Raw genomic sequence first — 25,954 nt, forward strand, 5'->3', positions numbered from 1 at the left:
AATTTTTCATGTATTACAGATTATAATATGACCTTATAAGATTGTTAAACTGATTTATGAAAGTACTAATACCAAGTGAAATCATCTTAAATGGCATCTTTTACCACTTATTTTTCATTACAATATAATTAGTGATTATGTTACACTAAAGTACCAAATATTAATTCAGAGATTTTACTACTGATTAACTTATAAACATTGAAACTTATTTCACAAAACAAACCAATTGGCTTAGAATCCTCTTCTAAAGTAATATATAATTTTCATGTTGTTCCATGACTACAACACAAATTTCTGAATGAATGATGAATATGATAAAGATTTCTTTCATGAGAACAAATTAAAATATTAAAACTGGTATGTTAACCTTGTCAATGAATCAGGTACCCCAGGTTATCAACTAGGAAGGTCAAGTAAACTTTAACTCTACAAAAGCAATCATCCATAATATCATTTATTTATTTGCCATTATTTATGAATTCTGTGTTACATATTCTGTGTATTGGTAAGGTTTTAGAAGCCCATTCTTTGAAACAGACAGTTGTCAGACATTTTCATATACTTCTCATGTCATGTTAGCTAACATGGTCCTATTTTATGAACCTTGAAAAATACTTGAATTTGTTTATGAGAAAAAGTCTTTTTGAATAATGATACATTATCATAGACATGCATTGAATGATCATTCATTATATAGGAAAGCATATTTCTAATCCCTTTGCATATAACATTGAACTTGAGTTTGGCAATAACCATAAAAGTATACTTGTTATCCGAATTTTTCATATAAAGAAACTGCTTCAAGAGATAAATTAATGTTTTCAGTGTAGAAATATGACTTGTATGCTAAAATACTTAAGTCTGTAAACAGCTGACTGCTGCATGTTACTTAGGAAGGTGGAGGGAAGAAACTATTGGTGCAGTCATTGTTTTTGTTTTCTCCTGATTTTATGAAAGATGTCTACATCATGTTAAGCACCCTAGTTGGCTTAAGCTCAAAATAACTATCTGACATACTTGAAAGTCGATAATGTGGCTATTTCCACTATCGACATCTCTATCTACATTTATAATAATATCTATATCTTTATCTATATATGGATGGCATAAATCTGGTTTTAGGCCACAAGTTAGTGTTGTATATCTTTAATTTCTTGGGTTTAGACAAGTGAGGATTCTGTCATAACTGTGTTAATTAACAGTATGTTCCATATTTTAAATATTTTGTTATCACATAAAATATTCTAATAAGGGGGTTTTATTATGACATACAACATAATATATTTTGATTATTTTCAACTTCACTTTTTTTCTAGATCAATTTTCATGATTAAATTGTTTAACATTTATTATAATCTAGAGAGCTATGGTGCAAATGTTGAAGAATGGGTTTCCTAGCAGGTTTCTGAATGTGATCTGTTCTCATTTTACAGTGCCCCAAATTCACTTTTATCTATATTAAATGCTTCTGATAAGCATAATTCTGGTGTAGCTAGGATGTCAGCAAATATTCAAACAGAAAACTCAATCCGCTGGGAGGTTAGTAATGAAAGATTGAATTAAGTGAACATAAAGATATATAATTCAGAGAAAAGGCAGACACACACAAGGTCAAATTCAGTTCAGATTATAAATCTTGGTAGCTGAACAGAAGTCTTAAGTGTCAGAAAATAAAAGGTACAATAGATCATTAAAAGAATGAGGATTGATTATAGCTTTAAAAATTGTGTTGAGTAATACTCCCAGAACATATTTTAAAAATAGTTGAAGACTGTGGACATGTGTTTTTTTCTAAACTTGTCTCACATCTTACACACCTTATGGTTTAAGAAATATTGACTAGTATGACTTGGGTGACTCAGTGAAGAAAGTTGAGTAAGTGCCAATTGTGAGTGGATATATTTTCAAAAATACTCTGTAGTCTACTAACCTTAGATGGAGTACTGTGTGAATAGTTTGACTATAAATCAAATGTCTTCAACTCTCTGTAGCTCCTTTCACATCTATTTCTATGTGTCTTTCTTCATCTTACTGGTTTGTTTGTTTAGCTAGTTATTTATTTATTTATTTATTTAGTTGGTTGGTTAGTTATTGCCAGTCCTAGGGCTTCAAATAAAAGGCGTGAGGTCTGCCCCAGAGCTTCTTTTGTATTCAAGGCTAGTGCTGTACCACTTGGGATACAGTTTCACTTCAAGATTTTTTTTGTAGTTAATTGAAGATACAAGGCTCATACACTGTCTTCTTCAGCCTGGCTTTAAACCATAATTCTCAAATCTCTACTCCTGAGTACTGAGGATAACAGATATAAAGCACATGCACATGGCCAATTCTTTATTTTCATGGTGGGAATAACAATCTATATGATGTTATGTCATATATTGTTGATGACAAATGCTGTCACAATACCAAATAATACTTGATATAGTATAAATATCTCGTTCATTTAAATTATGACATAAGATGCTTATTTAACTATCCCATATTTCAAAAGTGAATACATGTCATTAAATAAACTTGATTCATAGATTCAAATATATTGAATAATTATGTTCAATATTGATATACAAATCATAGGGGGTATCCAGTTAACATTTCTGATATAAAGTAATTTAAAATTGTAATAGGTGCATTAATCTCCATAGTCAAAACTAGTGAAGAGTGAATAGGAAATATTTTCATAGCATTTATACTACTTTATAAATAAATATTACATATGTGTGTATGTATACATATATGTTTAATCTACACTTGCATGTTCTTTTTCTAAAATACCACATGCTTAGACATTAAGTTTCTTATAAAGTTCTGTCAAATTTTATTTGGTTATATAATTTCTCTCCATCTTGATATAGGGAGTCAATTTCTATGCAGTGAGAGATAGAATACATGAGAAAATTGTTCTCTCATCTTTTCAAGGATTCCTGTCCAACTTGGAATTTCAGGTTATGATAGTTGAAAAAAATCTATCTCTGCAGAAGTTATCCCATTTAAAAAATTTAATTTAAAGGTATCAAAATCCCATCTTATAGTGGGGAAAAATAATTAATTTTGAAATATGATATTTGTATAGCCATTGCAGTATTTCTGATTCATGGATATTCTTTATATTCAAAAAGTCGTCACTTCGTGCCACTCCCCATAAGCTCTTCGGGCATCAGAATATAGCTCTGATGTCTTCTTTTAGCACTGTCATCTGCCATGCTCCATACTGGAACTAGGCTATGCCTCTGCATTTAATGTGCCCACTCTGCCACCACTGGGTCTCTATGCCAATATTTAGAGACTTGGGAAATGGGCCAAACTTCAGTGCCAGGTCTGCGGTCATAGGCGGCCATGGCAAGTTCACATTTATGCAGACTCCAAGATGTCCTTTTTGGTTTCTAGAAACACCAGATCCAAGTTGAAATTTAATACAAGTGAATCATTAAGAAAGTGCACCAAGGAGAAACTATTAAGGGAGTTATGGAAGCAGGAATGAAAGAAATTAAGCAAAATTGCTCTTGGGGGGGGGAGGAGGAATTCAAGCCGTAGTTATTCTTGTACTGTAAAGCATAACTGAGAGTCTGCTCCACTACTAACAAGAGATCTGAGATGTCACAGGCAACCAGGTACCACAGTCTATAAAAGTTTGTCTTTTGTTTGTAAACACAACCAGTCTCCTGAGGGCTTTGGTAGTAAAGTACATTAGAAAGATAGTTTGGGTAAATGCCCAAAAGTGGGATTGCTGGGTCATAGGGGAGCTCTATGTGGAGTCTTTTGAGGAACTTCCATACTGCTTTCCAAAGTGGTTGAACAAGTTTACACTCCCACCAACAGTGCAGTAGGGTTCCCTTCTGTCCACATCCCCTCCAGCATCTGTTGTTATTAGAGTTCTTGATTATAGCCATTCTAGCTGGATCAAGAAAATGTTGTATATATACACAATGGAATTCTATGCCTCTATCAGAAAGAATGACATTGCCCCATTTGTTAGGAAATGAAAAGACTTGGAAAAAATTATATTAAGTGAAGTAAGCCAGGCCCAAAGAAACCATACTTCCTATGGCTTCCCTTATTTGCAATAACTAGTATATGTCTGAGACAAGCAGAAAAGGTCAGATAAGTTGATGTTAGGTGAAATGAACTTAAGGACTTAAATGGTTTTTCTTTCTTGTTATTGTTTCTAACACATTTATAAGATATTTCTTTGTTGGTTCGTATGTCCCTCCCCCATGGTACAACCCCTGTTTTCACTGTAGTTGATGTTGATATAATTTGTGGAGGGAAAGGGAAAAAACAAATCGTTTAAATAGGGATACAGGTGGACCCATTGCAACAATGAGATGTACAAGACGTTATGTCTAAAACAAACTTTACAACTTTGGTGAGGGGTGGGGTAGGGGGAACAGGGGGAGGGGAGGGGAGATGGGAAGGGATGGGAAGGGGAAACAAAGGAAGAGGTAACAATGCTTGATAAGAAATGTACTCATTAGCTTGCCCATGTAATTGTAACCCCTGTGTATGTTATTTTCACAATTAAAAAAAAAGAAAGAAAGATAGTGAGCAGGCTTCTTATAAGACAAGGAAGATGAATGGAATGTGAATACTCTGTTTACTATATCTGCTAAGTGACAGTATTTGCTGCAGTAGAAAGACTAGTGGACCAACCTGAGGCCAAAGTTCAGGATACACTTAAAGATAGGCTGAAAGCTTTAGTAGGTCATGATTCAGAAAGAGTATGGAAATCAGGAAAACCGACCAGGAGAGTCCTTTAGCCAGGGAAGTATTTAAAAACACTATTTATAGGATATTCTGGGCTTGGTAATAAGGGAAATATTTAAAGGTGCTGATCTTTTACTTTTCATCCTTCTGACTAAATCATGCCAATATAGCACCTCCAAAACTATTACCAGCCCCTGCCAATAGTACCTATTTTCTCAGTCAAATGGATGATTTATTTTAAATGCTTCACTTAAAACTAATTACTCTATCAAAGTCCAATGAATAGCAATTTGAAACCACGCAGCCATTAAGTAGAAACATGAGTTTTTGTTGTTGTTATTGTTGTTTGTCTTCATCCTCACCAGAATGTATTGTGATGGTTACTATTCTGAGCAGGGTGAGATGGAATGTCAGTATGATTTTGATTTGCATTTCCTTTATGGGTAAGGAGAGTAAATGTATCTTCAGGTTTCAATTGGCCATTTGTATACATACACATATAATATTTATAACATTATTTTTATATATTATATAATATTTATATATTTATATTATATTATATATAACATTAATTTGCCCCTTTATCAATTGGATTGATTGTTCCTTTGCTATTTAATTTTTGAGCTTTTTGAATATTCTGATGTTAATTCTCTCAGCTGATGAAAATTTTAAAGCACTTTGTAGTTGTCTCTTTATTCTGGTAATTGTTTCTTTTGATATGCAGAAATATTTTAATTTTAATTGTTCTTCTTGTTCTTTTTATGGAGTAATAGGAGTCAAATTCAGGCAATAATTTACTCATGCCTAAAACTACTAGAATTTCACCTATTTTTTTCTGTAATAGTTTCAAAATATTAGGTTGATTTTTTTTGTCCCATTTGGATTTGGTATTAGTACAGGGTAAGAGACAGATTTCTAGTTTCAGTCTTTTATGTGTTATGTGTAGGTACCTAGTTTTCTCAGAATTATTTGTTGAAGAAGCTATCTGGTATGCTTTATCCTTTTGCCAGTATCCAATATTAGATGATGATAGGAATGGTTTAATTTCTAGGTTTTTGTGTTCCCCTGGTCTTCATTTGTTTGGGAGGGGGGATATTATAGTGCTATCATATATTTTTTTTTCTAATTATAGTTCTGTAGCATATCTTTATTTATTTATTTATTTATTTGGTACTGGAGATCAAGCCTAGAAGGTTGCACTTGCTATGCAAGCACTTTGCCATTGAGCTAAATCCCAGCCCCTATAGTATAATTTAAAGTCCTATGTTGTAGTACACCAGTATTACTCATTTTATTTAGCATTACTTCTGGAATTCAAGGTATTTTCTTCTTCCTTGTAAATTTAAGGATTGGCATTTCTGTGAAGAAAACCATTGATATTTTAATGAAACTTGCATTGAATCTGTAGATTACTTTTGCAAATACAATTATGTTCACAGTATGAATTCTGCCAGGCCTAGCAACAGGGTGGACTTTGCATCTTCTGGTATGTTCCTCAGGCTACTTTGTTTTCCTTGTAGAGGTTTTTACCTCTTTGTTAAGTTTTTTTATTTTTGTATTTTTTTTTTAGTTGTGAGAATACCATACAGAGGGGTTACAATTAGATGAGCAAGGTAATGAGTCCCCAGCCAAAGTTGTAAAGTTTGTTTTTCAGCATAACGACTTGTACATTTCATTGTTGCAATGGGTCCACCTGTATCCCTATTTAAACGATTTGTTCTTGCTCTTCCCCTCCACAAAATTTTATTGTAAAGCTGATGTACAGTGGGGTAGCAGTTACATAAATCAGCTAATGAGTGCATTTCCTTTTGAACAGTGTCACCCACTCTTGCGTTCTTTCCTAGATTTTCCCCTCCAGTCTTTCTTCTCCGCCCCACCCCCACCCCAAGTTGTATAGCTCTACATAATTTCATTTTATTTAAGGCTACTCTGAATGAAATTATTTTCCTGATTTCTTTCTCAACAAATTCATATTTGGCAACAGAAAAGGTATTATTTTAGATGATGACTTTCTGTACTGCTCCATTGCTAAAAGTGACTATCACATGTAGGAGTGTTTTGATGGGATTATTAGAGTCCTTTAAGGACCATATCATCTGTGAATATGAATAATTTTACCTTTTCCTTCGCTAGTTGAATTCTTTTTATTTCTTTCTTTTGCCTTATGGCTCTGGCTACAATTTATATTTTACATTGAATAACAATGAAGAATGTTGCCTGACAAGAGGAAATTATATCATTATGTCACCATGTAGTATGATGTTAGCTACAGGATTATTATATTGATGCACATTTTTCTATTAGTTTATTTTTTATCCTTAAACAATGCTTATCCTAAAAAAGAAAGCTTTTATCCTAAAAAAATGAAGCAAAAAAAATTGAATTGTTGGCTGCAATCTTACCTAGTACAACCTTTATGAAAATCAAATTGGTAATATCTCAAAGCAACTAAAATTATACAACCTTGTATATACATTCCTTGTATATACATTCCTTGTATATACATATCTTGGTATACATTCAAAGGATCATAAATTAATAAGAGAAAAATACTAGCTGGCTCCTTTATTTCAACTATGTTTATAGTAACCAAAATGTGGAATGGGCTACAATGTTGAAAAATAAACATATGAACAAGCAGACAATGGTATTTACATACTCCATAAAGAAACAAAATTATGACATTTCCAGGAAAATGGATGAAATTAGAGAACATTATGTTGGGCAAGATAAATACTATATATAGGTTGCTTGACGAAAGAATAAGCGGAGGGGTACTGAGAACACGGAAGAGGAGTATACATATCAAAGTGCATTGTTCTGGTGTATAGAACTATCATATAACCTCTTAATATTACGAAGGTATTCTAATAAAAATATAATTAGATAATGACAAAGAAATGAGTGGGAAAACTAATTTTAAAAGAGTTATCTCTGGATAGAAGACTATAGGTATATTTTCTTTTAATGTGAAGTTAATAAAAGTCATGTCAAAATTCAATAATATATATGATGTTTTATCATAAATCCTTGGAAATAATGCTAAACTCTTAAAAAGCAGGGAACAAGTACAATCGCTACTTCCTGTTTCATGAACCTTTTTTTAATTTTTTGTTTTTTTCTTTCTCTGTTTTCCTAAAATTTCCTCTACCTTCTTAAGTCTTTGCCAATATGTAGCCTCCTCTATCATTTTCTCAATATTAAAAACTCAAACTATTTTCACGGTACTTTTTCTCCTTTTTGTTTATCTAAATTTAAAATCCATTATGTTGAGTACAGCTCTTTAATATTTCTCAAAATCGTTTAAATCTCTTTCACCCAGATTTCCATTATTCTCTCTTAGATTACCAACCAACTTCCCAAGTAGTAAATCTTCATCTCATTTTTATGCCTATCACACAGCCTATTTATGCTTACAAAATATTCTGATACAATTTTGCTCTAAGGTGATATAGTGTTCTTTCTTGATAAAATGTTTTTTTGTTTTTTGTTTTTTTTTGGTTCCATATAACTCAATACAGGGAATCTTGAACAACCTGAATTACTGTTAGATTTCTTGGATCATGCCACTGCACTACTTTAGCTCAGTACATTTTCAGAGCTCTCCAGTCAGGAAACACATTGCTGTCTTTCATGGAAATACATTCCTCTATTTTGTTTGCATCTCTTTAAACTCACAGACTTGGTTTATTCCTGACCTTCTCTAGGATTTAGTTAACCTTTCCATCTTTTCATAGAAGACTGTCCTGTTTCCTATTCGGATTAGTTATGCCTGCTCTAAATACAGTTTCATCTGTTGCCATATTATATTGTTAGTATATTTTTCCTCTTTTACATTCCCTCAGTTTGACTCTTTAGACAAAAAAGAAAAGTTTTGAGTCTATATTCTTCACATCTAATGCAGTAATTATCAAATGGGAACTTCCCCCTGACTACTTATTACAGTAAACAAGTTTTTCTAGGAAATGTTTTTGTAAGTACTATATGTTCTTGCTTCCCGTAGGAATTCCTTTGATTATTACAAAAAAAAAAAAAAAGACAATGTAGTTGTGTTTTGTTTGTTTTGCTCTTGTATTTGTGTCACTTTTTCCATATGGAATGTCCTCAACAATATAATATTGACATAGCAATTGTTTTCAAATGATATGAATAATGAAACTTTAGTATTCTATACAACCAGAGTCAAAAAGGATATATAGCTTCAAAGTTCACAGCCTAATCGGTTTATTATGTATCTTGTTTAATTTTGAACCTTTCTTAATCTATCAGAGCAATACATGATGCCAGGAAACAAATACTGGGAAATAAAAAGACAGCAGAACTATAATCAGATAGCTGTACCATTTTTCTTTTATAATTACTTCCTTATCATTTTAATTTAGTGGGCAATGACCTTTCACATTCAAGAGAAAGCACAATACTTTGTGTATTTTTATTGGCAACCCAATGACAATTTAATAAATCCAAGACTTTATCTGGCAACTACAATATTTTTCTGGGTAAAAATCTCAATCTACAATAGATTTTACAAAAGAATAAATGTTGATTTCTTTCCTTCAGGAAGTTTCTATCATTAAATAGAGAACATAAAACAATAAACCCATAAATAAACACTTCACAATTTGAAGAAAACATCCCATGTGGAATAAAGAGTACCTGATAGAATTTTCAGTAGTCTGTAGAAGTAGGTCATATTCAAGCCAATGTTGCAAGATGACCAGGTACTACCAACGCAGAGAAGAGTGTTTCTGGAACCAAAGAAATAATCTCATAAATGCCTATGATGAACTTGATTGTATTCAAGAAACTGAAAAAAAAAAGACACTGGCCCTTAGGCATAGTGACATAAGTGGAGATTGAGTGAGATTCAGTATGTCCAGATGAACCTTCTTGTACAAATAGAAAAGACTTTTACTGAGCCTAACACATATTTTTCACTTGATTTTTTTTGGGAGGTCCGGTCATAGGGCCTGAACTCTGGGCCTGGGTGCTGTCCCTCAGCTCTTCAGCTCAAGGCTAGCACTCTACCACTTGAGCCACGGCACCACTTCCGGCTTTTGTTTTTTTTTGCTTATGTGGTGCTGAGGAATCGAACCCAGGGCCTCATGCATGTAAGGCAAGCACTCTACCACTGAGCTACCTTCCCAGCTCCATATTTTTGTTCCAAATTAATTTGTTAATATACTAGTTAACATATAAAGTTGTAAGAAATAATCTTTTAAAACTACGAATATTATCTTTGGATATATTATTCAGTGTATGGAAATTCAAGTTGATCATGTATATACTTTACAGTAGCTATCCTGAATAAATGATGGAAAAGAGCCAATAAGTTTATACTGTTGTGCTATAGATTTAATATTTGGAGCATTTTTCCTTTCATGTAGCCTCTTCTGTAAAGCATTTGTAGTGCCTTATTCAGTCTGTCATTGTTACATGTTTGCAGTCTCCTTCAGGGGAAGACCAGTGCACAGGTACAAAAGGAATAGAAAAATAAAACAAAACTAAAAGCTTTTATCATTCCATCAATATTTCACCACATCCTCAGGCTTCCCCCTCTGCTTTCTCTAAAACATGAGCCCTTGAAAGAATTGAAACTATTAACCCAATACTGCCATCAGAATAGATGAAGCCAGAGAATTTCCTGAGCTGGCACTTCTCATTTCTAATGGACAAGCCAAAACTCTTGGAATATATCTTCTGTAATAAAATATCTAAGTATAGATATTATACTTCTAGAATATAAGGGATATTTTTTTCTCTACAATGAGATTACTTGTAAAGGATAAAGTAGTGGATACTCATATATCCCACATTAAAACTTGGCATTGCATATTTATCTATTTTATAACCTGTATAAACTTAACATTTCTGTTTCTCAAAAAATACACAATTTAGAATGAGTACTAGTTAGTAATTCATCAGTAACATATGTGTATATGTATGATTCAGTAATGCGTATATATGCACATTCTGTCAAGATCATTTAAAGATTTATTTATTTTTTATTATTTTTATTGTCAAGGTGAATTAAAGAGGGGCCACAGTTACATATAAGGTAGTAAGTACATTTCTGGTTGAACTTGTTACCCCTTCCCTCATTTTTCTCCCACTTTCTCTCCTCCCTAACTCCCGATAGTCAGACTACTTCCAAAATATTGTCTTGTGAGTATCGCTATTGCATTGTTTCACCCTTTGTTCTTTGTCTCACCATTTTGTTGTTCCCCTTCTTTTCCCTATTTCAGACAAAAGTTTTCAAATTAAATTAAATATATATTAAATATGTAAATTATTAAAAATGTAAAGTTAAAAATGTGCTACATATCTATCATGTATAAATTAGATACTCTCCTTGGGCTAACCTTTCCTTCTTGCAAGTATCTATTTCATGGTACTTATTTAGTCTTTTTAAAGAATTACTATTTGAGCTTTCCAGAGTCTATTACACTTTAGTTGATTCAATTGTAATCCCTTGCTTAGCATCCAGTGCAGTACTTACAGATTTATAGGCACATTCTAGCTACCACAAATGAGGGAAAACATGAAACCTATGCTTTCTGGGTCTGGCTTACTTCACTTAAATTTTTCAAGTCTTTTCATTTCTGTATGACTGGTACAATATCAATATTTCTGATGGATGAGTATAATTATTCTCTGAGTGTGTATGTGCATGCATCTCTCTCTCTCTCTCTCTCTCTTTATCTCTCTAGTAATCTATATCACATTTTCTTGATCAGTCCATACACTGAGAACACACTAAAACCACCAGTACAACCATATTCATTGCAACCCTGCTTGCACTCTTCATCCCTATTTCCACTTCCCAAGCAGAGATCTTCACTCTGACTCATACTTCCCTTTCTCCGTTTGGATCTAGGTTTTCTTTGCTTCTAATGGGAGCATACAAAATGTAGCTATCACCTTATGAATACTAACTAAAATTCTTAATTTCCTGCTTATCACATACAAAATAAAATTCATTTTTCTTAACCCTGTTTTCTCCATCCTCTTCAACATACCTCCACATAACTTTCTGTGTCAGTGCTTATGTTTCAGAAAGAAAAAGCTCTTTCCACCATGTCATTTCTTATTACCCTGGAATGTTTTTCCAGAGTCTCATTTCCACCTTCTATTGCACTGAGGGTTTCCTGCTGTTGGAAACCTTTCTCCTTTATTTTCCAAATATATCAGTCAACTGTCATCTCAGCTTCTATGTAGCCCATGATTCTATGTCTCTACAGGCTCAGTACTGTGCAATGCTTCATTCTCCTGTCTTGTCTCCCCATTTGCAATGTGCTTATCATGATCTAGAGGTATATTAAGAAACAGTGCTTTAATTAGATGTCAAGTTGATTGTGTTACATGGCATTTGAATACCATAAACTTAATTAAATGTTGTCTATTTCATAATCATGTATATATTATGCATCAGGATTTCTTCAACTGGTTAAAAAAGAGTTGTTTATAAGAAAATGATTGATTGTCATTCTGAAACACACATGACAGGAAAACAGGAGAGAGAGACAATTTTAATAGCCTCAAGTGTGGGTGATAACTATCCTCTTTGAATCACAGTGTGGTTGACAAAGAAGGAATTTCATTCTCAAGTTCCATTGTAAAAAGATGCGAACTATTTTAGGGTGATTAGCTTACCTTGTCAAATAATAACTGTCTCCTATTAATGCGCTGAATATGTTATTTTACCAACCACAGTTAATGTAATATTTACTTCAACACTTGAAAGTATAAATTATAAGAATTATTTTATGACTGTCAGGTGATTTGTTCAAGTAATGCAACATTTATGATAGTGATGGAACTTGAGATTTATTTGAACAAATTTGGTCATAGATAGAAAAGATATATAGATTTTATATATATTAGATTGAGAGATTATATATTACATATAGATTATGTTAAGGTTATATGTTGCAAAATTATATATAATTTATATATTACATAATAGAAATTAATATATAATCTAAATAGATAAAATATATATGTAATTTGATATTTTGTATATATACTCTATATAGGTTATACATAGATAAAACTATATATGTAATTAGATATATAATAAGTTATATATGTATATTCTATCAATCTAGTTGTTAGTAAATTGAATGAGACTGTCAATTAGCATATATGATTAAGGTGTACTTCATGGAACTCTGTATGAGCCCTTCATTACCTGCAACATGAGGATGTAGTGATGAGGATGTATAAGTGAACAAAATTAAGTCTTGTTTAAAAGTAAAATTTCCAAGATGAAAAAGAAATGAGTGATGAAAAGATAATCAGGAGCATCTGCCATTCTACTTCTCTATTTATCAAATGCTTATCCAATCGAACTGTTTTTCTAGGAATTTACTTTGAAAAGAACTATTCCTGAAATACATTTTCTGTCTACATTAAGAAAAGAATCCCAAAACTGTCATCTCTTTGCTACATGTAAGGTTGAATATAGAGACCATAAGAGAAGTACTGGCTTCTGAACTACAATTAGATGAAGTATCTCACTGTTATAAACACCTGCTTATCCTACACAATGAACAATGACAAAAATAAACCAGAATTTCCATCAAAATTATGTTGAGAGAATTACAATAATACTATACTAACAACTCTTTGACAACCATATCCCATTGTAGTAGACCTGGGGATGACTAGTTTCTGTAATAGTGGAATAAATTCCATGATAAACCTAGCATAGTAGAGTGTGAATTGAAAATCCTTCGTCAGATCATAAAATGTATAATGTAAGAATCAGTGTTTTAAAGCTCCTGTATGTGAGGTGTAGACATGAAAGAAAAGCAGATATTACAGTAGTTTTAACAAATTATATTATGAAAATGTGCCTTGAATTTTCTAATAAGTGGACTTACTAAGAATTTAACATTTACTTCTATGTATCAATTATTTTCTTCTAGATTTTCAGTGTTAAAATGCATAATATTGGTAATAATGGACTATTCACAATCTAAATTGTTCGATCAAATCCATAATAAGCAGTAAGATATAAACCAGTCACACTCCAAAATCGGAATGAAAATAGTGAATTTTTGTTTACAAAATTCAAGAAAATTATAAACCAGTTGAGTGCTTTAAAAGTATATTTTATAATCCTCTTCAGAGAAGTTTCTTTTTGAATGGCCAATAGACACATGAAGAAATGCTCAACTTCTCTAGCCATAAAAGAAAAGCAAGTCAAAACAGCATTGATTCCACATCACCCCAGTTACAATGGCTATAATCAAGAAATCTAGTAACAACAGATGGTGGAGGAAATGTGGACAAAAGGGAACCCTACTGCATTGTTGTTGGGAGTGTAAACTTGTTCAACCACTTTGGAAAGCAGTATAGAGGTTCCTCAAAAGACTCCACATAGAGCTCGCCTATGACCCAGCAATCCCACTTTTGGACATTTACCCAAATGACCACTAACAAGGCCATACTTAGGCTATCAGCCCAACTATATTTATTGAAGCATTATTTACCATAGCTAAGATATTGAACCAACCCAGATGCCCCTCAGTAGATGAATGGATCAAGGAAATGTGAGATATATATGTATGAATTCTATGCCTCCATCAGAAAGAATGACATCACCCCATTTGTTAGGAAATGGAAAGACTTGGAAAAAAATATATTAAGTGAAGTAAGCCAGGCACAAAGAAACACAGGTCCTATGGTTTCCCTTATTTGCAATAACTAGCATATGTCTAGGACAAGCAGAAAAGGTCAAAATCTATATACATATGACCATATAAGATGATGCTAAGTGAAATGAGCCCCAAGATATGGACACAAGAGGTTTTATCTTTGTTGCTGTTGTTTTTAATGTACTTATAATATACTGTGTGATTTTTTTTGTTTCTTTTGTATGTTCTTCCCCTATTGTATTACCCCTGTTTTTACTGTTTTTGATTCTGTTGCCCTTCATCCTGTATATACATTTTTCTAATTTGGGGAGGGGAAGGGAAATAACAAAATGCTGAAATAAGGAAACAGGCTGACCCATTGTAACAATGAGATGTACAAGGTATCATGTTGAAAATGAACTTTACAACTTTGGGTGGGGAGGGAGGAGTTGATGAGGTGTGGAGAGAAGAGATGGTGGGGAAAAGCAAAGGAGGGGGTAACAATGCTTGATAGGAAATGTACTCATTACTTTACTCATGTAACTGTAACCCCTCTGTACAGTATCTTTACTATATATATATATATATATATATATATATATGCATTAAATAAAAAAGTATATTTTTTTCAGCTTGTTCCTTCTTAATAATATGAGATAGGATATTTTTCCCAGAAATGTTTTGGTACTCGATAAACACAATGTGAGACATTCTTTCTATACTAACAGATACATTTTCCCCCATTTACTTTGTAAGTACTTTAAGGTTATTACTAAATAAACATGTACTGACAACATGCATATTACATTTATAATTATTTATTTTTATATTGCTTTTCACTTCTACATTTTGTGAAAATAAATAGTTGGACATTTTTATATGATATGAGAGTATTTAGAAGGAACATTTCACACTAATCTCCTGATATATTTATTTCATTACAATATAAATGGAACATTTGTTGTTTTGTTTTCATTTTTCCAAATTAATTGTTTACTTCATGACAATTTTCCTTCTTATAAGTAGTACAATAGAATATTTTAAACTTTTACCATAATGCTTTGTTTGTATTAATGAAGGTTAGTTTTTATTGCATATATTTTACTTCTACTGAACAATTCCTGCAGTAATGTTAAAAATAGGAATAAATGAATCTAATTAAAAGGAATGGTTTCTACAAATTCAAACTATTTTGCTTCTTGATTATTGTCATTGAAAGTGTTGAATTAGCGTGTCTAAGATTTCAGTAATAGCTCAGTAGTTAAGTACTTTTGCAACTATATATGAATTAGTAGTTAATTCATCACTTAATTTAAAATTAAATGATATTTTTATTGCTGCATGCATTCATGCATGGATATGAGTTACAAATCAGAAAAAAATCTACCATTAAATGGGTTTCTAAATCCTTCAGAAAATAATTAAATAATAATGGATATCAAGAGCTTGGCATAAAACTAGTAATCAATCGGACTGTCATTGTAGGCACCTAATTTGTTTCTACTAGCCATTGGGCTTTGTAAGGCATGTGAAATGGACATTTCCTAGTTTTAATTGTAATTTATTCTTGCATCTAGTGTGCACTAGATTTCATTAAGGTTGATCATAGCCTTAAATTTTCTAATGGAATGAACTAAATAGACACTATGAAAGACACATCCAGTGAAATAGCAGAAGTACATATTTTTCATTATATGTTGGTTTAGAAGAAAATAAAGGAATTGTCTAAGAACAGAAGATGGAAGAAAGCTTGATTCTTCCTGAAGCATATAGTAGTAAGCCTGGATTTAGTTCACCAAGTATTCAGCCTACTTTCCTTGGGTAGTAGCTGACATGGAATTTAGCTAAGACGTCCTCAAAAGTACATTAATGGGCTCTAGTTTAAAAGTAACACTTGGATACAGTTAGAACAAAATTAATAACAAGCTGAATTTCTGAAAAAAATCACAAAGCCTAAATTTAACTGAAAAATGAGTTCACTAAATATATATGGAAGGCAACACTTAAAATTTCAGATTCAGACACTGAAAGATGTCCATTATTCTAGGTAGCTAAAATAAGAAATATCAATATAGGTTTATCTATGTTTTCTTGATGTTGGAATCTCATTTTATAATGGATGCAGGAATGGTGATAGAAAGAGAGGGATGGATAGGTGGCTCAATATCATGAGCTATATCACAGTTTCTTTATCTATTTACTGATCTTTGGACAACTAACTAGTTTCCATATTGGGCCTATTGTGGATAATGTTTCAGAGAGCATGGCAGTATATGTTTCCTCACAGTGTGTTTATTTATCTACTTACTTCATCTCCTTTTCATAAGGCTTACTAGGTCTCTTTCAATGAGGATTATTGGGTCACTTTTGGTCTACTTTAAATTTCTTTAGGAGCCAAGTTATTATTTTCCATAATGTACCTATCTGCCTTTCCAATAATAGCATACACGGTTTATCCCTATCATTCATCCACTAATACTAATTATATCCTTGTTGCTGTAGTGGCATATCTAATACACTCCCTGGGATTTCTTTTTTTTTTTTGATCATGGGGCTTGAACTCTGGGCCTGAGTGCTGTCCTTGAGCTCTTCAGCTCAAGGCTAGTGCTCTACTATTTCGAGCCACAGTACCACTTCTTGTTTTCTGGTGGACTTTCCTGTCCAATCTGGCTTTGAACTGCTATCCTAAGATTTCAGCCTCCCACATCTGGCTTGATTTTTACTCAACTCTAGAGCCATTAGTGTATTCTCTGTTTCTATTAAATCAAGGATTTTAACTTTCACATATAAGGGAGAACACATGATAATTTTGTCCTCTTATTCCTACTTCACTTAACAGAAAGTTCTCTCATAATATCCATGTTTAGCAAAAAACAGAATTTCATATTTTTCTTTTTATGGCTCAATTGTTTTATTATATATAATGGAATAGACACACATACATACACACATACATCACATAGTTGGACAGATTTTCTTCATTTATCTATTTGTGAAAAATTAATCTCATATGTTGACAATTATAAATGATAAGTGACATTTGTCAGAACTTATAACTTAATAGTAGTTACCATTTATTCTCAAATAATGGTTGTATTTCTATTTGGTATCAAATGCTGAATAGTATATTATTATACATTACACTTAGTTCAATACCAGATTACATATGGGGTAGTATAGTATTGAGGCAATTTCTTAATTTAGTATTAATTACCTATATTTTAATATTATGTTAAATATTAAATGACTATAAATTAAGTAAATGTAAGTTATAAGTATGCATATAAACAATGTAAAATACAGGCCTATATTGCAATATGAAATAATTCTAAACTATATAGTATAGTATAATTATCTCTCAAAGTATTCTTAAGACATTCTGTTACAAAAGGATACTGCAAAAATAAACCAGATATAATTAAATTTAGTCATGTAGATTTAAATTTAGCTGTAACAATTTTCAGGCTTTACTAATGAATGAAAATAGCACACTGTTTTTCCAAGTTAATGTTATGAAAAATATGCAAAATCACTCTCCACCTACTTGTACTTTTACAAAGTCATCTTAAAGTAGATTTGCATTAATCATGTTTCAAGTGCATGTATAAGAATGTTTTATATGCATAAACCATGCCATTCATTGAAAATTTAATGTAGAAAATAAAAGATAATATTTATAAACCCCATGATGATCTAATGATTAAATTTGAAGACCATTTGAACATGATTTGCTTCTATGCTTTGAAATTCATAGATATTCTGAAATACATTTAATTTTTTTCTGCCACTGTTTCCCATTTCATTTTTCTCCATGTTGCAATCTTTCATGGTTTTGATCTGTTTATTGCTAGGTTATACAGATAAATTTTGAAGAATTTGATCTGGAGATTGGCTATGACACCTTGACTATCGGGGATGGAGGTGAAGTTGGAGACCCTAGAACAGTACTCCAAGTGTAAGTTATCAAATCTTACTTTTTTGACTTAATTCTTCAGGTTGGGATGAATTTTGTTTAAAGATCTAATTATTAAGTGTGTATTACGTCCCTATTTCTTTTTATATCAGAGAACAAAAGTGGGTTGCATTTTTGAAATATTATTAAGTGAATTTGCTTTTCATATCAGCCAATAAGTTTGGCTCCTGATTTTACTCATAGCTATGAAGTCTTAGGTCAGGAGGATTGCAATTGGAAGGTAGCTCAGGTAGAAAAAAGCCCATTTACAGAAGGGAACCTTACTTCATTGTTGGTGGGAGTGTAAACTTGTTCAACCACTTTGGAAAGTAGTATGGAGGTTCCTCAAAAGACTCCACATAGAGCTCCCCTATGACCCAGCAGTCCCACTTTTGGGCATTTACCCAAATGTTTACAAACAAGAGCACACTAAAGCTACCAGCACAACTATGTTTATTGCAGCATTATTTACCATAGCTAAGATCTGGAACCAACCCAGATGCCCCTCAGTAGATGAATGGATCAAGAAAATGTGGTATATATACACAATGGAATTCAATGCCTCCTTCAGAAAGAATGACATTGCCCCATTTGTTAGGAAATGGAAAGACTTGGAAAAAATTATATTAAGTGAAGTAAGCCAAGCCCAAAGAAACATAGGTCCCATGATTTCCCTTATTTGCAATATCTAGTATACGTATGAGTCAAGCAGAAAAGGTCAGATAAGGTAATGTTAGAAAAATGAACCCTAAGATATGTATTTTAAATGTTTTTTTTTCTTTCATGCATTTGTTTCTAACGCAATCATAAGATTACTTCTTTGTTGCTTTGTATGTCCCTCCCCCACAGTATAACCCATGCTTTCACTGTATTTGATGTCGGTATAGTTTGTGGAGGGGAAGGGGAAAAACAAGTCCTTTAAATAAGGATACAGGTGGACCTGTTGCAACAATGAGAAGTACCAGTTGTCATGTCAAAAACGAAGTTTACAACTTGGGGGGAGGGAGGATTGGGTGGAGGGGGGAGGGAGGATGGGAAGGGATGGGAAGGGTAAACAAAGGAGGAGGCAACAATGCTTGATAAGAAATGTACTCACTATCTTGCCCATGTAATTGTAACCCCTCTGTACAGTATTTTCACAATAAAAAAAAAGAAAAAAAAAAGCCCATTCAACCACATCTCCAAAATAACCAAGGGAAAATTGGGATTATAGGAGTGTGGCTCAAGTCATAGAGCACTTGCTAAGCAAGCACACTAACAGAATATATAGAACTGAGTTCAAAAGAACTGGCAAAAAAGAGGAAAAAAATTCAATTTGTCTCTATTCTTAAGGCTATCTCTACAAACTTTATTAAGTAGGCATTCCTATCTTATGCAATTCCTTGAAGACAGTACAAAAATTAGTCTGGGTATTCAAATACCTTTCTGAAAAGTTTCTTCTGGAAGTGTAAGCCTTCATAAATTCTCATGATCATACACAAGACAGTGGAGATTCATAACATCTTTCTGTGGAAAATTATATAACTATAACCTTTATAAATATTTTGGTTTTATAATTACTTTTTAGAACAATACATTTTGTTTTTATTTATTCATTAATTTGTTTGTTTCTTTCTTTCTTTATTTTGCTGGTCCTGGGATTGATTTCAAGGCTTGGGCACTGTCTCTGAGCCTCTTTGTATTCAAGGCTAGTACTCTACCATTTGAGCCACATGTGCACTTCCGGCTTCTTTGAGTAGTTTGCTTGATATAACTTCTCACCAAGACTTTTCTGCCCATCTGGCTTTAAACTACAATCCTCAGATTTCAGCCTCTTGAGTAGCTAAGATTACAGGTGTGAGTCCCTGGCACCTTTCTAAAATAATGCATTTTTAATAATGCGTTTATTCTCTCCCCCATTCTCTTTCCCTTTCTTCCCTGCCTCCCTCTTCTCTTTCTCTCTCTCCTTTTCTGTCTCAATGTCTGTTTTTGTCTCTGTCTGTCTCTGCCTCTGTCTCTCTCTATCTCAACTACTAGGTTGACAGAGTTACGGTTTTTAAAATTGTTTTCTCATATCATCATGGTTCTTAGTGAATTGTATGTACTCTAAAATGAATATATGTATCATTTTTGATAGCCTTGTGCTAGAAAACAGAATATGAAATGGTTTTCATAAAAAGCAAACATTACATATGTCCATAACATGAAGAAAACAGGATATAAGATTGCAGGTATCTGTGATAGGGAGGTGATTGAATGATTATAAAGAAAATCAAGCATTGAGCCTAATAGAAATTTGTTCCTTTTTTATTTTATGTTTTTTACTTGTTCTACGTCATTGATTAAAGAAGACTTCTGAGTGCATTTATTTAGGATATTTGCACTATTACTCTTGGATGAAATAACTAATAAGGACGTTTAGAATATGTCTAGAATGTACACTAAACTAAAGCTACTCATCCTGAAAGTAAACATAAGATGCACTTTTATTCACAAAAAAATTCAAAAACATTCATTTAAAAGCAATTAAAAGGGGACTGGGAAGGTAACTAAAGGTAAAGTGCTTGCCTTGCATGCATAAGACCCTGGGTTTGATTCCTCAGCACCACATAAGCAGAAAAAGCCAGAAGTGGCGCTGTGGCTCAAGTGGTAGAGTTTTAGCCTTGAGCTGAAGAGCTGAGGGACAGTGCCCAGGCCCAGATTTCAGGCCCCACAACTGAACAATAAAACAACAGCAGCAACAACAACAACAACACAAACAATTTGAAGAATCATCTGAGTGTTTCAGAAGGATGACCAAAGATTTCTGTTGTTCTCCCAAAGTATCTTTTACTATAATGGATATAAGATGAATACAAGTTGCCCAAAGCAGGAAGGTCCTATTTGAATCTAAATCAAGATGTAACAGGATCACAAGAAGAACGAGCTCTTGAGATCACATGAAAAGGGTCCAGTTTTTGGTTAGATATCCAGTTATGAGAAGGTAAAAATACAACCATTTACCAGTGCAATCAATCCTCTCCACAAACTGCAGTGAAATAATAAACAGTTTTTCTATGAAATTAAGAATCCAGACTAATATATATTATAGTTAATCTCTTAAAAAGATTGCAAAATAGAGAGATAGATATCACTTTGACATATACATGACTATGGAATCCAATACATGTGTCTTATTTATCCTTATTAAAGAGAAAAACAAAATTCTATTTTAGGACAAGCAGGGAGCCACAAGCCTGAATATGTATTCAAATGGAGATGAGGGACAGCACATTCTCCTTCTCCTCCTCAATGTTCCCCTCTCCAAAGATACATACCAAAGATACCTCCAAAGAAACATATTCTTGCAATGAAAACTAGCACAATTCTTGAGTCATTTAAAAACATGTATAATACACATCTAAAAGAAACTAAAAGTTTGTGATGTTAAGTGTTTTTTTTTATTTCAAGTAAATGCTAGATACCAATAGGCTTTGTTTGTTGTTTGTTTGGTTTTTGTTTGTTTTTTGTCATCAGAGAAAAATTTAACAGTTTTAAGTTTTTCTCTATGTTTAAATCAGCAATGAATCTAGAATTAGGTAGAATCTGGCTTAATATTAGAACAAATTAATAAGGGAACAATTTGATCTGCATGCATTAGTTCTTTATGAACTGACACAATAGTTGATAGAGGCTTTAGGCTGTTAAAATTATTCAGAACTGAAAAGTAGGTTGATGTATGTGATAAATAACAACAATTAAATTTTCCCCCAAATACCACTTTAGATTTCAGGATGAGAAAGATTGGTGGTATATTTGATATGGCAGATTCCTATGAACGTTTTACAAACTTGAGCTCCTCTGCCATGGCTCTGAACTTCAGTTTTCATTCTTACTCATTAACCTGCATCTGTCTCTCTACAGTAGCTTGTAGATCAGGACCCCTCTTTCACCAAAATTCCAGTGACATGAATATTCATGTATCACGAACCATAATTAAAGGATGTTTTAAATGGCAAAGGTATAAATATTTATATGCACAATAAATTCATGTCATGTATGTGTTTTGTAATTCTTAACTTTCTTGACAATGTTCCTCAATGTCATATAAATCCCCACAAACTAAATCACAATATTTTAATGTGATTAACATTAGTGATAAACACTAAACACTGGAGACCAACTTTCACTGTTCATGCAGCCTATTTAAATGTCAGTTTTCTTATCTTGGTAGCTGACTCTGAAGCAGAACATTTTACTGCCAGGGTCAATGCAAGAATACGGTCATTAATGCTGCCCTCTACTGGTTTCATTCCCACATAGACACTCTTCAGAAGATACTTTTCCTTGCTCTCTTAAAATGTCCTTTTAATTGTAAAAAAGTGACTTGACCGAATGTTGCAGCCCTTCATATTTTAACAGTATAGTTCCTAATCCTTCAGTAATTCCTCTTTCAAAATCCTTTTTAGTATGGGATTTAGAATCTCTATTAATTTGTACATTTATTCTTCAATGAGTGCATTTCTTTCTGTTCTTAGAGTTACTCCCTCAAGGTCTAATTTATTCATTTACGTTCATCCTTTGTTTGACCCTTGGTGTCAGTTTAAATATGTGGCTAAAACATTATTAATAAATAAGGAAACATGAAGTAATTTCCCTTCTGTGGCTATAAAATCATGCCTTGTTGAATGAGATATTATACATGATACTTTAAGTTATGCCACCTCAAGTTAGCATGAGATTCATTTAAATACACCTATTTATAATAAAGCACATAAGATACAGGTAAATATAATGGATATAATTACATTAAGGCCCTTGTGCTCAATATTTGCACTGCAAAGATTTAGAGTTACTAAGTACTTACTCTATTATTCTAGATGCTATTAGAATAGTTTTCACAATCTTTAGAATGGACTTATCTGAAACTTTAAAAGTTAAAATAGTATATGTTTTCAGAACTAAAGATATTTGAAGATTTTTTTAGATCATCTTTTCCTTTTGAGTTCAAAGAAGTAAAAGACTCTCTGATGGTCTAAAATTTAGTAATCTTGCCTCAGGGATATGAAAGATCTAACCGAGTTAAATGCATAAAACTGTATTTTTAAATTAAAAACTTTGATCACTAAATTGTCTAGTTTGCCTCGTGTGGTACATGCACACATAATCTACAAGTTTATCTGCCAGCTGTTTTCTTTCCTGGTAAAATATAGAGAAACACACCTTTCTTACAATCCACATGCAGACAGCATTTAAATAATCTGTTTCTCCCTTCTTTATCACTCTTTTTTTTTTAGGCTAACTGGAAGTTTTGTGCCAGACTTGATCGTGAGCATGAGTAGCCAGATGTGGCTGCACCTTCAAACAGATGAAAGTGTTGGATCTGTTGGCTTCAAGGTTAACTACAAAGGTAATGAGCAATTGCTTCTGTGGGAAAAAATGTTATCATAATATACCTAGAGAATACTTTGAATTCCAGTTTAATTGCATCTCCAAAAAGTTTTCCAGAATATAGGCACCAACACATTCTAACCAAATCATTTCCTCTTTAATCTAACTATAGAGGTTGATGCCACTTTACATAAAATTAGTTTTCTTTTCAAATGTGTATTTTGCATAACTTATCTCTCTCTTCCTGTGCTTCAGTCACTCTGAACTCCTAGCCTTTTCCAGAATGAAACATAAATTGTATTACAAGTCCCCAAACATTAGAGTACTAATAATCTCAGTAAACATTCAGATTGAATATATTATGTCAGTGCTGTGTAAGTGTACAGTGTTGTGTACACTTAAATTTATTAAACTCTTATATCCCTCCCACTTTTGGTGATGATGTAAATTAATAATTAATTATACATAAACATTAAATATTTTGTTGCCCTTTAATTTATAAGAGATAGATGTAAGTATGATAGAATGATAAATATCCTTGACACATGTTCAGTTATTATTAGAGTCAATACTTAAACACAATGTACTTATTAAAAATCCAAATTTGCAATTCAAGGAAAGAAAATATGTGCATGTTAATAAATTCAATTAAAATATGTGCTTTGAAAGGACATTTAAGAAACAACATCAGAATGTTATGTGGCTTTATTATTACTATTAGGACAAATAATATTCAGCATCTTATCAGTTAAACAATGTCTATGAAACAGTCCCCTTACTTCCAAAATAGTCATTTTAATCCATTTGCTCTTTGGAAGACTGTCATGCTTTTGCTTGTGGACACGGTGAAATGAATACAGTGTTGTCAGGGAGACAAGACACGTTCTGTGTTTTTTACTTGCGTCTAAATTTAGTGGTATATGAATTTGAATAGTCCTGGAAATCTGTGTACAATGTCACTTTTCAAAAAAATTAACCTGATTATAGTTTACACATAGTCTTTCTCCATTGCAAATCCACTTCTAAGTCCATTAAAAATGAAAGAAGGTGAGGAAATTGAGAGAATGATCAGCTTATGTTAAACGAATTGATTTTTGTAAGTTTACTTTGTTCTTTTCTCTTTCTTTCTTAATTTCCCAATGCCTTTGTAGGATGATAAGAGTGGCTGTGATTCTTCTCATAATTTCATCTAAAATATTTTTTATTTATTTTCTAAACTTCAAAAGGTTGTACAATGGGATTACAATTTAACATTTTTATTTGCATGCTCAATACTTTATTCATTCCATCTATTATATAATGTATATTATTTACTTTAACTGTACAAAGAGATTTCCATTCATCATGTCAGTTCATTCGTACAGTGCATGTTGATTATACCACCCTTTCCCTTATTTTCCTCCAACTTTCCCAGTAACACCTATTCCTTCAAATTAGGTGATCAGTTCTCCTCCATGAGCATTGAATATAATGACTATTTTCCACCTCCTCTCCATTTATCTGCCTTCTCATCCTCTTGATCCTTCCCCTAATAAATGTATTTTAGCTTTCTGGTTTTTATTTTATCAGCATGATTGTAAGTTGTTCATTGGGATCATCCCCAAATATACCACACTTTCTTTTTTCTTCTTGATTTTTAAAATAGTCCTGTGCAAAGAGGTCTTACTTCAACACATTAATTTTTTGTATATGTGCCTATAACCCAGTATGGTGTTTTTCCTATTTGCTTTTTTTTCTAATTTGCTTAATTTAAACCTAAGTTTCACATATGAATGAAAAGCATGCATTGTTTTTCTCTCTGAACTCAAATTGTTTCACTTAGCAAAGTTTTTCCAGTTCAATTTCTCTGAAAATGATGTTATATCTTTTTGGATCAATGAGTCAAATTCCATTATATATATATATATACATATATATATATACGTTGTAAAGCATCTTCACTGGACTGATTTCATAATGTGGCTATTGTAAATAGAGCAGCAAGGAGCATGCATGTAGAAGTGTTTTTACTGTATTTCTGTACATTGATTTAAAATATGATTGATAAATGCCCAAGAATTATATCACCAGATTATTGGTTAGTTCTAAGTTTAGTTTCTTGAGAAATCACCAAATGGCAAAAATCTCCAAAGATTCCCAAAGGGAGAAATTTCCAAAAGACTTGTACTAGTTTACATTTCTACCAACAGTATGCAATAGGATTCCTTTATCCTCACTCCTACCAGCATTTGTTTTTGTTCAAGTTCTTGCTGATGGCCAATCATACTGGGTTGAGATAGAACCTCATATTGCTTTAGATTTCCTTTATGAC

General features: G+C 32.4%; 1 protein-coding gene across 4 annotated transcripts in view; it reads left to right on the forward strand.

Annotated features, from left to right (window-relative positions):
• Positions 1-25,954, forward strand: part of Csmd3 (CUB and Sushi multiple domains 3) — a 926,836-nt gene that overhangs the window by 439,300 nt on the left and 461,582 nt on the right. For all 4 annotated transcript variants that reach the window (XM_042673149.1, XM_042673151.1, XM_042673150.1 and 1 more), the window contains 2 exons: positions 18,194-18,297; positions 23,550-23,662. In XM_042673149.1, the coding sequence (XP_042529083.1) occupies positions 18,194-18,297; positions 23,550-23,662 (217 nt within the window). The remainder of the gene's footprint in view (positions 1-18,193; positions 18,298-23,549; positions 23,663-25,954) is intronic.

This window comes from Dipodomys spectabilis, unplaced genomic scaffold (genome assembly GCF_019054845.1).
Source record: "Dipodomys spectabilis isolate Male_0828 unplaced genomic scaffold, ASM1905484v1 ptg000783l, whole genome shotgun sequence".
In the NCBI taxonomy this organism is placed as follows: domain Eukaryota; kingdom Metazoa; phylum Chordata; class Mammalia; order Rodentia; family Heteromyidae; genus Dipodomys; species Dipodomys spectabilis.